Below are 12463 nucleotides of genomic sequence, written 5' to 3'. Positions count from 1 at the left end.
GTTTGTTGATATTTTGGGTTTTTTTTTAAACAGACACTTTAAGAGCCTTTTACAGACACAGGCTGTATAGGAGGAGAGAGGCTGGAGAAAATGAATGAGCAGACCAGCATAAATTACACAAGAGGAAGAAAGTTTAAAACTGGCGACAAAACCAGCAAAGCAGCCGCCTGCCTGACACTCTTAGGCATGAAGTGTATTAACAGATATCTAGAGAGAGACTTTGCGATAATGCAGAGAAAATGATAGCAGATACTGAACAATATGCAAGTTGGGAAAAAAAAAAACAGTGAAAGATGAGTTTGACTACAGGTAATGAGAAAGGAAGTATTTGTCTAAGGGGGTAGGTAGAACCCTAGTGTTTCAAAGATCTGAAGGTATTTTTCTTATTTAGTTCATCTTCCACAAATTACCCGACACAAGGCATTGTGTGAAAGAAAAAAAAACACCTTATAGTTTCCTGTACCTTTCATTTAAAATTTCAAACACAAGAAATCACGTGATGAAGACTAATATTACCAACCCATTTCACATCTATCAGGTCACAAAGCCCGTTCCACATGGATGTCCTGGAGAAAGGGAATAATTGTTGGCAACTGACTGAAGGCATTTTCTCCGATTAACAACGTGAACAGCTATATGAGCTTAACTGCCACACGGTTTCTTTGAAGTTATCAGAATCACAACATTGTTTATTCATTTCCATCAGTAAACAGCAGGATGTACATTACATAGCTCGGCCATGACTTGTTGGTATGCATTTAAGACCGTGCATACTGTCTTATAATAGTTTAGTTGTCAGGTGTGGATTTCATAGAATTGTCAACAAGATTTTTATCAGGTGTTTCATAATGATACCAAGGTCCATCTCCCCTGTGTCTCATCAGTCTGCGTGCTTCCAACTCCAACAGCCTAAAAAAGAAAGAGCAACACAAGCTAAACCTGAAGTTTGTTGGGTTTGATCATACGTATATCAACACTTAACATCAGGGCGTTACTGACAACAGTGATGAATTTAGCATCTATGGTTTATAAATACTACTGAAACATAGGTAATACCAAAATATGAAGGGTTCAACTACAACAGGAGCTATTACATCCTTCTATTTCCATTTCTTTCAGCAAGTTGTCTCACAAGAGAGTAATAAAAATACTTGCGGGAGTTCTGCCATAGGTTCTTTCCTAGCAAGGGGCTAGACAGTTTTGATGCAGCTTTCAACTGAAAATAAAGAGCAGCAACAAAATCAGAAGTAAACGCGATGGCTGAAGGAGCTGTGCTGTCTTGGTCCCAACAGTGACAGTTGGGGGAACTCAGAATTTCTTCTACCGCTACAGTTTGCTCTGAGCAAGCATAGAATAAATTCGGTGCAACAGCACTGTTACAGCCCACAAAATTTTCAACAGCAACAAGGAACGTAACCCGTCCTGCAAACTGTCATTTAGCTACTCATTTCAGCTGTAAGGGTTAGCAGAGGCAGAAAGAGGTGTTAATTTCCTGGCTTGGGGAGACAGGGCTATACCTTTACAAATATGCACTGTTTTGAAGAGACACCGTTGTTTTACAAGACTGCCCTCAGATCATTCTGCTTCTGGTGATCTTAATACTAATGAGGCCAGGGCTACAGATTCCCTACCTTCCACTTTGCTACCAGCCAGGCAGCAAGCACTTGGGGTCAAGCGATATGAGTAAGCCTGTTATGTCAGCATCCAACTCGGTGTGTTAAGTAAAATAAGAAAGTTAACTAGAGTATGTATCAGTACTTTAAAACCCTCAGCTATATAACATACCTCAGTTGAGCTTTCTTTGATTCAATGTCAAGCACAGCCATCTCTTTCTCATAGTTCTTTTCAGGGGGGTCAAGGCAGTAACGAGCTATCCAGCGACTTATAGGGTGCTGGAAAATACAGAAGCAGAGATTATTCATGCAATTTCCAAGTAGAAATGCCATCATAATGAAATCATTTTGCATGTTCCCAGTCCTGAAAACATGCCATCAACACCGTGGGTGCTGCCATTCAAACCATAATAGTCAAGTTGAAAACACGCTCAACTATTTGTCAGATCAGAACCATAAAAAGCTGTATTTCTTTTGCAGTTTTTAACACCAAGATAACCTGCAGATGACTATTCTGTAGCAAAACTAAAAGTTAATGGAAGACATGATTTATTTTATTTTTGTAGAAGTTCCTTAAACCGCCCCTGTAATCGCGGAAATGGATGCCAAACCTCTTACTGTAATCAGTAAGATTTTAAAGTTTTGCTTTCACACAGAGGCCATTTCACTTGAACAGTCATAATAGTGTTGCTGAATTCAATTACTTCCTATCAAAACCAAAAAAGTGCTTGCAGCAAGAAACCAGGGACTGACCTTAAGAAAATACAATGAAATGAAAAAGCGTAACCTTGAGTTTCTGACTCCAAAAATCTCAAATTCGAGATGCAAAAGCACAGGTGATGTTGGACTTTGAAACAACGCTAGCAAACAATGCAAAAGAAAGCAATGTCACTTTAAACTCCAGATGTTGTAGTTCCAGAGCAAGAAACGATGACAAAACCTGCATGCTAAGCATGAAGAGAACAGAAGACTGTGCTTACTATTTAGGAACACTCTAAAAGAATTATTGGCAATAGCTTCAGCAGTTTACTTGCATGAAGTTACAGATCATTTGCATCTACTTGTGTCAATAAACAATTTCCTGCAGCAACACACACGTTCCATAAAACTGAAAAAAAAAAAAGCAAGTCTACAAAACTCGTAATTGCACGATTTGAGTTCTACTACACTGACACCCAGCGGCAGGGACACGGCCATCCCCAGGCTCGTACTCCACACATTTTACTCCCAGAAGTATCACCAGAAGGAAGGCTGTCCATAACATGCCACCCATCTGTGTGTTACACTCACTTTGTAGTACTCCCAGTACTCTGGAACATAACCTTCGGGAATCTCTGCAAGTTCAGCTTCACCTGACAAGGAAAGGAGGGGAAGAATATTTCGTACAAGTATTTTTTTTAATTACCTTATATTCTGCTTTGCACATTAAGAAAAGATCGTTATTTCACATGGAGAGTACTTAGTCCCTCCATGTGAGCTCTAGTCAGAAAAATTGGACTTCTAATTTTTCCAGACACTTCGCACCACACATATCTAGCTCACAGACTTTAAGCCACACAACAAACAGAAGGGTGACATTTGCAGCTATACAGCATAAATAAGATCAAGTCCACAGAAATGCCTTTAAGATATACAAGCTGAAAGCATGAATTTTATCTAATTTCTCTCTTAAGTTCATTCCATATCATTACAGCGGTAGATTTAGAACACATATTGCCAAGCAGACTGTTGGGTTTTTTGCTAGAGAAGCAGCAACAGTTGCAGTGTAGGCAGCCTTCTTAAAGAAGTATGTAACACAAGGTACTACAGACTCCTCATATGGACACAGAAGGACTGTTCATTAAACCTCACTGATGTTTGAAACTGTCAAAAGATGGAATTTTTCCATTTTTAAAATGGACAGCTTTTTAAAAAAGCAATAACTACAGAAAAATAAAAATACTGAGAATATCTTCTATGCACTTACATATATTACTGCAACTCTTAGGCTGGTTTCGTGCTCTTCCAAAAAGTAAGCCTTAAAAGATCTCTTTTTCCTATCCAGCATGCTTAGTTTCCATTTAATGATCTGAGTGTGTACTTAGCTTAATCACGCCATAGCACTCACCAATGAAGATGTTGACATATGTTATGAATAGTGCCACTGGTATTCCCGTCAGAAATACATAGAATCTCTGTACAGGGGATAAAAAGAAAGAGAAACAGTAAGGGAAACTCAGGCGCCTGACAAAATTTAGATGAGATTAGCCTGAAAACGATGTTAACAGCCTATCAGATTTGCATTCATAGACTAGGTCGCGATGTTGTATGGGAAGACACGTTGCTGCCTAAAGTGAGTTAATGAACAAAGACAACTACAGAAACAGCAATGTTGTGCTGGTCCCAGAACCCGTTTGGCTCAGCTTTCGGTCTCCTGCAGAGGTCAGTCCCTGCAGAGGGGCAGCTGTGCTTCCCCCCAAACGTGCTCTCAGCATCTCGTGAGGACTGCTGTTTCACTGTAACGAGGCGTTAACGCCAGTGCAATATAACCCCATGTAAATACAACCACTTCTGGCTTTGGTAACTGCGGAAGACAGATGAAGGAAGCCTGATCACAGGGGGCAGTTGTATCACGTTGGCTGTTACCCATCCTAACAGGCTTTCTCCAAAACCTGGCTTTTTAAGGGTCAAACTCAGGTCAGGCTTCCCAAGTCCAATTTCTACTATTAGTGCTTTAGGTAACCAAAGGCAAACCCTGCAGAAGAGCAACCTAATACGTTTTAAAAAGGAGGATGGAGTGGAAAGCATTTGTAGATTATACATATGTGAGCAAAGACACAAAATTTAAGAACGCATTATTTTGAGTACCTGTCACAACCCTTACCATTTAGCCAAGCTTTTTACTTCATCTGGCCCTGATTTTACAACGTACAACAAAAAATTCTTTACGAAGACGACTGAAAGGTCTTGTTTGTGTGAATAGTTGCAACTGCGTTTTAGGCGCCATCACATAAACAATGGAGGAAATTGTACTTTAGACACTCTTACACCATTTGCAAGGTGTGTGTGACACTGAACACAATAAATTTGGTTTTCACTCACCAACAAGTTCAGAAATCGAGTATCATAAAAACTCGTTGCCTTGATAATGAACATTCTTTTCCCATGGCTGCTGCTGTGCCGTACCAGAGCTGTAAATTGAACCAAAGTATTATGTTTTATCCTCCATTTGGCGACTGTGCCAGGATAAGGTCAACCAGGCATGTGGGGGGAGAAAGAAAGGCTGGGTACTTCCGAGCTGGTTTTCGGGGGAGAGAGGGGTGGTATCAATATACCTAAACGCCCACCTGAACTATTTTGCTAGAATTAACCTATTTTTGCAGGCCCACAGGTCCCCGCAGCGGGAGGAACGCCGGGGCTGCCGCCAGCACCCTGTCCCGCCGGCGGGCCCTCACAAGGACGGGGCCTCCGGCCCCCGCGCCTTCCCTGCGCCCGCTACGACCGGGAAGGGCCGCCGGCAAGAGCTCCCGGGGCCCGGGCGGCGGAGGGAGGCCGGAGCCCGGCGGCCGCCGGCACCCCTGCCTCAGGGGAACCCGGAGCTCCCCACGCCCCCGCCTCAGGAGGGCGGCAAGGCTCCCCAAGGTCACCCCACCCCGGCCGGCCGGCCGGCCCACCCCTGCCCGCCCCTCCGCGCTCCCGCCGCGGCCCTACCGAGGGTGCCGGGGAGGCGGGCGGTCCCGGGCTGCCAGGGGAGAGCAGCGCCCGCCGCCCGCCGACCCCCCCAGGCAGCCGCCGCCCGCAGCAGCAGGCTCATGGCCGCCATCGCCGGAACTGCCGTGGGGGCGGGGTCGCCAGGGACGAAGCCGGGCGGCCGCCATCTTAGCGAAGGGCAGGCGCGGCCCGCCCCTTCCGGCGCTGCGGGCGGGCCCATGATGGCGGCCGGCGGCGGGGCCGTGATGGCGGCGGCGGTGGCGGCGCTGGGCCGGCGCCTCACGGCCGCGCTGCGGGTCTCGGGAGCGCGGCCGGGCCGGGGGGCTGCCGCCGGCCTCCCCGGGTAGGCAGCGGAGGCCGGGGCGCGGGCGGGCCGCGCTGCCTGCGGGAATTCTGCCTTTATGGGTGGAAGAAACGCTCCCGTTTAGCCGAGTGTTCCCGCTCCCGTCACCGATTGTTTTCCTGCTGATTTTTGCACAGGTCGGCGCTGATCCCGTTCCACAAGCACGTAGCGAGAGCCGAGCCCCTCCGCCAGCTGCGGTGTCTGCACACCACGCTGCCTCGGAACGGCCTGGAGGAGTTCTTTGATGATCCGAGAAACTGGGGAGAAAAAACAGTGAAGTCTGGTGAGTTATATTTGCTGCTTCTCATAGTGATCTCTGGGCAACTTGTGCCCAGCTGACATCTGACCTTTTGCATCGTAGCAGTTATTGACAGCTGCATAAAACATTTTTTAAATGTAAATATACATAAATATACTTGTGTGTTTTACGCCTCTTGTTTTTGCTGCGTATTCTGCGCTCCTGCAAGTAAACAGCGGTTACACAGCAAAATATTTTGCTATAAATCCTCTGCCTTGCTCATAAGCTCGAGTATGTTACAGAAAAGATGTTCTTTGACAAAATATACAGTACCACAGAGGAAAAATATGTCAATGTAAAGATCCATCTCGTCGTTTTCCCTATTCCCAGCCTTTTGCAAACACAAACAGTACCCGTCATTGCCTTTTTAATGCATTTGTATATTCAAAGCAAAGCTGAATATCTACGAGGGTAACTTTCCAAGTGGTGGGTTTGTTGTTTGTTGTTGTTTTTTAAAAAAAAAAAGTGGTCCTTATTCTGTCAAGTCAGGTAAGCCTGCTGGTTGAAATGGGGGGGTTTTGCCCCCAGAATAAGAGAACATTTTTCTACCAAATGGATTTATTTTATTTTTTACAGGGGATGCATGGAATATAAAGCAGCTAAGGGGCAAGAGTAGTGAAGACTTGCACAAGCTTTGGTAAGTAAGTGTTAGTGAAGTAGCTTCTCTTGTTTCAAAGCAGCTCTGCGTATTTTATTAAAATGTGGTTAGTGAACTTATTAGTCAGTAAATATAGGCTGCCTTACAGCTCTGTGTGCTTAAGCCTGCTCTGGGCTTGGAGCAGCCGAGGTTCTGGTACTGCTCAGAACAGGAAAGCTGTACTGCAGGCATTATGTGGGAGTTGTGCCCAGTACAAGGGGTTCGGGTATGGGACAAAGAGGCCGAGCTTGGGCCCTTCGGGGGTTGCTGGAACTGCAGGACAGACCTGCTTGGGAGTGACCCGTGGTGGGGCTAACCTCGGACTTAGATCAGACCGCTCAGGTCTGCATCCACTCCAGTTCTCTTCAGAAGAAAAGAATTTTCAGTCTCTGAGGCTGGAGACTGCATCGCTCCTTGAGGCAACCTGTGCCAGGACGAAAGTAGTACTTAATTATTACTTGGAAGAGTATCTTGCGGTATCTTGTCCTTTCTCTGCGTACCTGTCAGGCTATGGAAGGCTACTTAGTGTTAACCTCTTCCTCCCCTTAGCCTTCTTTATTCCAGCTTAGGTAAACCCGTCTCCCGCAGCCTCTCCAGGTACGTCCTGTATGTCAGCCCTCCCTGGGCTTTCCCCGGTTGGGCAGTATCTTTTTCCTTCTTCACGTGAAGCTAGCAGGCACAGGCTACGGGGTTATAGGTGCTCTGTCCAGCAGGGTAGTGAGCGAATCATCTAGGAATGATTGCTGAAGTACTCTGCTTTCTCCGCTAGGTATGTCCTACTGAAGGAAAAAAATATGCTTTTAACTTTACAGCAAGAATCAAAACGACAAATCAGGCCTATGCCAAGTCCAGAACGATTAGAAAAGGTAACTTTTTCATCCTAACTAAAAATATAATTCTAAGTAAAATTGCTGAGTGAAAGGTAAAGTGTTTGTAAACTTGTTAAAGACCATTTTAAAAATATTTCCCTGATTTTAGTATGAGCATGAACACTGCTCAGGCAACATTGCAGGAAAGGCCTCTCCACCTGTTATAATATTTTGCCATTGTCATGCCCTGAAACTGCTAGAGGATTTCTAGAAACTTCCTAGTAAATCCTTCACAAAGGTTTTATAATCTACTTAACTGTTGCCAGCTTCTTGCCTGACGCTGTCTTCTCCGAACTTGTGCCCTGTGGTCCTTTACTGTCCTTGCTTTTGTCATTTTTGTCCTCGCTTTTGCATTGTTGTGATTCTGCAACTCATTCTTTCCCAGTATCTTTACCACTGAAAACTTCATTTACTTATAAATCCACTGCCATCTGTATGCTTATGTCTCATGGATGGAAATCTACACCTTCACGGGCTAGTTAAATAATTCAGCTGCTGGACGTGGGAAATATTGGCAGATATCCCCCTACGTATCCAAATTAATTTGGGAAAAGTCTGACCTTTACATTGTTCCTCTGAATGTCTTTGTGTGGTTTATCGTTTAATTGTGTACTTGCCATCACAACTGCATTCTGATGGTGCCTTTTTTGTGTCAGACATGGATTTGGTCTCTATTCTTGTCATTTCATCACGGAATTTGATGAATCAGTGATGAATAGGAATCACGTAAATTAGGGAAGATACACTAGATCCAGGAGAGCTTTATATTGGATCTTGTTTGAGTTTACCATAATACGGTTTCTCAGCTGTGACTTGTGATTCCCATTCTGACAAGTGTTCTCTGCTTAGTCCCACCTATGCCTCCATATCCAGCAACTCTGAATGCCAGCAGGACTTGTTTTGGGAGGGGGCATGTTAAGTGGCCACAACACTTCAAAGTCAAATCGTACTAGTTGCATGTTTGGTTTTGGCTGAAGCCCAAGAAAAGCAGAAGTCAAGCAGCAGGTAAATACTGTGATTGCACTTGGGCAAAATCCAGCAATCTGCTTATTAAAATTAGCTCTAGAGGTTTCCCAGAGCATTTAACACGCTGCCATATGTCACGTGTATTACAGTAACGTTACGCGGCAGACCTGACTAAAAACCTTCTGCTTAAGCATCGTAGTTTGGTCAAGGCAGGTTCCTCCTCGGCCAGCAGGCGCTGCGGAGCCTGGCCACAGCCCCAGGCGCAAACTAGACTAACAAACCACCGCTAAAGCCACCTGACAGAAATGCAGGCGGCAGGTCTTCTGTTGCCTCTCCTGCGTGCTTCCTGCCTCAGAGCTTCCTATACTTCCAGCATCAGCATTAGGTCTGGCTTCATGTATTTAGGCAGGTAGTCTTTAATGAATATTCAGACTGTCAGCTATTTCATCTCTCTTCTCCTTGTTAGTTTTTTTGAAGCACCCCTTCTTCACTGGTATAGCACACGGGGCCAGCTCGGCTGTTTCTCTCAGTCCACAACAGCGAGGTTACTCGTGATGGAACGCCTCGCGTGTTTCACCTTTGCTTTTCCTTAAAGTTTAGTCTTAGATCTTCATTTGAAATCTTTTAGGTTGTCAGCGTTGCGTTTTGTTGGCTCATCCCAAAACTATTTCCTATTTCCAGGTAGAAAAATCTATGAAAAATATAGACTTGGTTGTCAGAGAACGAGAAATAGCTTTGAGGCTTTTACAAACTGGCCACGAAAAACCAGCGCCGGGCGAGTGGAGACATGACTTCCTAGGACGCACCTACTGGTATGGGAGAGAGAACTTTTCATGCGTGTCAGGTTTTTTTGTGGTATGTCCCTTAACCAGAAAACCCTATCTCATCAAGAGAGGATGCAAACGCTGTATAGAAACAAACGTGGGTTTCAGTCAGCATTCAGGTGCTTACTGAGTTTTGGTTTTTGGTTTTGTTGTGTTTTTTTTTTTAAATGTGGTTATAATTGTTGCTAAATAATTCAGTGACAAACTACCATTATAATGTTAGTTCCACGTAACTGCTATGATTTCTGTGCTCGGAGGATGGCTGTTGCTGTAGCAGTTCTCTAACACGACTGAACTAGGGCGCGCTGCTCACGTAGAATCGTCAGGACTGCCCTAGTCATAACGCAACGTCCACGTGGCAGGGGACAACCGTGTTGTGACCGCACCACCCAAGCTATCGCACGAGACCACCTAAACATCCCTTGGAATTCCCTACTGGTGTTGGTTTTAGCTTAGAAGCTGCTTCTACCTTTAGAATTATTTATTTTCCAGACACTTTCAATAACCTGTGATTTCAGGTGATGGTGCTGAAGGCTCAGGCAGGACCCGCTGTTGCATTAGCCAGTATTTTACCCTCGTCGGGTTGGCATTTGAAGCCCTAATTAGAGTATTCAGCTCTGCGGTAACCGTGTAGGTAACAGAAGGTCACACGTTTTAATAACAGTGAATTCTGAGCCATTATCCGTTTGTTTACCCATTAAATACAGATCAGCAGGGCACTAAACGCGCATCCCAGGGATAAGGCTTCTGTACACCTCTCTCTGCCTGGAAGCCCTGCCCACAGAGAAGGGCTTGCCCATGTGCTTGGAAGCCCAGTCCCCAGAGGCAAGCAGGGGAAGGGGCAGATGACATGAGATGGGCTTGACGCACGTGCAGAAACTCTGCAATACACAGAATAGTAGGTCTGACACAGTCTGGATGCGCGGGAGCCCGTAGGTATGTCTGCACAAGGCATCTCTGCAGCCCGTATGCAGAAGAAACCCCAAAAAGAAACAGCAGTCTATATTTAGAGGGGAAGACTTAGGTTCAGGCAGATTTGCACTTCACGTGACACACACCGGCATTTAAAGGAAAATTGTAACAGAAACAAACTTTATTCGCACGCAGTTTGTTCACATCAGCTTTTGAAAGTTTGCTTATGAAGGAGTAGTTTTTAAAATACAATACAAAGCAGCAGCATCTATACTGGGCTCTCTCATCAAACATCTATGGGTTTTAAAGCAAGACCGCTTTGTACAGAAAGAGGCCGAGCTGGGTATGAGAGCTGGTTACAAACCAGGCCCGTGACAGAGCTGAAAGTAAATAACCCATGTATAGATTTTGCAACGTACCAACCAGACAGCTTTATCACCCTACTGTAACCACATGTAACTGGTAGAATCTGAGAACGAAGACAAAAACTATGTTCTGTAATCGCTTTTATCTGTCTTTAACAGGTACACTTACAAGGAATGGCCAATACCATGGTACTTGAACAAGAAACACAACAAGAGGAAATTCTATTACTTACCTCATGTGAATCACTTCATCAGGTAAAGCGTTTTTTTGACACTTATTTTCTGATCTGTTCCTCAGTCTCACGTTATTCCGATTTGCAAGGAAAAAAATCCTAGTAATCTCGTTGGTTCTATAGCTACTAGACTGAAAAGAACGCTTTCTAAAATGGCAGCTTGCTCTGCTTCTTCTTGCTGCTCCCAGCTGAGAGACTTGGTTATCTATGAAGTTACACTGTAAAAGGCATTTCAAGCGCAGAGTACCTAAGATCCTTCCAGAGGTTGAATTTCTGTAGAATTCAAAAGCAGAAGAAAGTTTGCTTTGCAGGCATTTTTCCTTATTGAAAGCAAATTAACTCCAAAGTTGTGAATCACTGAGAGCCTTTATTTGATAAGGGGGTGAGCTCGTTAAGGATGTTACAAGCTATCTAGACATTAACCACGCTGCTACCTTTGTTTCAGGCTCAGACTTGAAAAATCTCTACGTGGAAGGGCAAGAAGGCGAAACCTGGAGAAGACAAGGCAGAAGGTCTTGGAAAGGAAGTTCCCTCATCTCGCTGTAAAATCTCAGAGCCAGTAGCATGCCGGAAGAGCGCTGCAAGCGCTTGGTTGAGTATCTTCATGACAGGAACATGAAACAAGCTCTGAAACCAGTGAGCAACTTGACTGAGCATTCCTGAGAGTCTCCTGGGTTTTTTTAATCTCACATTTGACCCAAATTAAACTTGTGATCTGGGATTAAAAAGCAGTGTTGGTGCATAATTCAAATTAATCCTAACGGTTGAAACACTTGAAAAATGACGTGTTAACCGGTTAGTGTAAGCATGAGGTGTACATTATTGACAGTGAAAAGCAGCAGCTGACTGCCACGTGGAAGTATAAAGCACAGGGATAATATTTATTATAGTAATATGCATATGATAATCTGCATTAAAACCAGACCAAAACCCGAGAGCCTCTGAAGCTCACGTACTAGCCTTTGTTCCAACATCCGAGTTATGGGTGTGTCACTTGAGTGACGCGTGCTCTCTGCATAAAGGCAGGGGAAAATACGCTCCCCAATCTGGCACGAGGAACGTTTTCCCTGCTTTACGGCTGGCTTGCTAGAAAGTATGAAATCTTTAGCATGTGAACTTCTAACAACGCAGCCTTTATACGTAGGTTTTTGACAACCTATGACATATTCAGACTTTTGTGGAATGTTTTCACAGATATTTTTATATGTTTTGAAGGAACAGTGGCAATAGTCTTCGTGAAACTGAAGTAGAAGGGTATGGCTGCGGCTCGCGGTTGATGGTAAAAGCCTACTTCATGAGCACTTTTAATCTTCCGATGAGGTTGTGTAGAAATTCAGACTGAAGTCACAAATACTAGCCTCAGGAAGTAAGTGTGCTATCCAGTATAATCTGATAAAGCACTGGAAACTCCAAAGGAGCCAAAACTGTAGGAGATAGACATGTCTATCTGCAGCATCTTGGCCTTCCCTTACTCCTCTGCATCACACAAAATACCCACTTCTTGAACTGAAACCCTTTACAGGGGTGAGAAAAACCCCAGAAAGCGTTTTGCTCTCCATATGGTGCTAGAACATTCACAGATAGTACCACAGGGCTGTAGTTCTTTTAAGATACACGAAGATAAAAGCTGATTAGACGTAAGGAAACCTAAGCATATGACACACAAGAAAAGCTTAAAATGCATAGTCAAGTCGTGAAGAGAAACCAAAAAAG

At 44.4% G+C, this 12463-nt stretch overlaps 2 protein-coding genes across 2 annotated transcripts; one reads left to right on the top strand and one right to left on the bottom strand.

The window, feature by feature from the left end:
• Window positions 1-657: 657 nt before the first annotated feature.
• On the bottom strand, window positions 658-5439 carry NDUFB5 (NADH:ubiquinone oxidoreductase subunit B5). The gene is made up of 6 exons (XM_064458059.1): window positions 5304-5439; window positions 4695-4783; window positions 3721-3787; window positions 2904-2965; window positions 1786-1892; window positions 658-909 (listed from the first exon to the last, which is right to left on the bottom strand). The coding sequence occupies exons 1-6, from the start codon at window positions 5413-5415 to the stop codon at window positions 789-791; spliced, it is 558 nt and encodes a 185-aa protein (XP_064314129.1). The 5' UTR covers window positions 5416-5439; the 3' UTR covers window positions 658-788.
• MRPL47 (mitochondrial ribosomal protein L47) lies at window positions 5405-11481 on the top strand. Its single transcript, XM_064458057.1, has 7 exons — window positions 5405-5646; window positions 5784-5929; window positions 6521-6581; window positions 7351-7447; window positions 9098-9228; window positions 10677-10772; window positions 11196-11481. Exons 1-7 carry the CDS (start codon window positions 5405-5407, stop codon window positions 11311-11313), a joined length of 891 nt encoding a protein of 296 aa, XP_064314127.1. The 3' UTR covers window positions 11314-11481.
• The last annotated feature ends 982 nt before the right edge of the window (window positions 11482-12463 follow it).

Source organism: Phalacrocorax carbo, chromosome 7, assembly GCF_963921805.1.
Source record: "Phalacrocorax carbo chromosome 7, bPhaCar2.1, whole genome shotgun sequence".
NCBI classification, from domain to species: Eukaryota; Metazoa; Chordata; class Aves; order Suliformes; family Phalacrocoracidae; genus Phalacrocorax; species Phalacrocorax carbo.
Note: the sequence above shows the minus strand (reverse complement) of the source record. Positions and strands in the feature narration are given on the sequence as shown.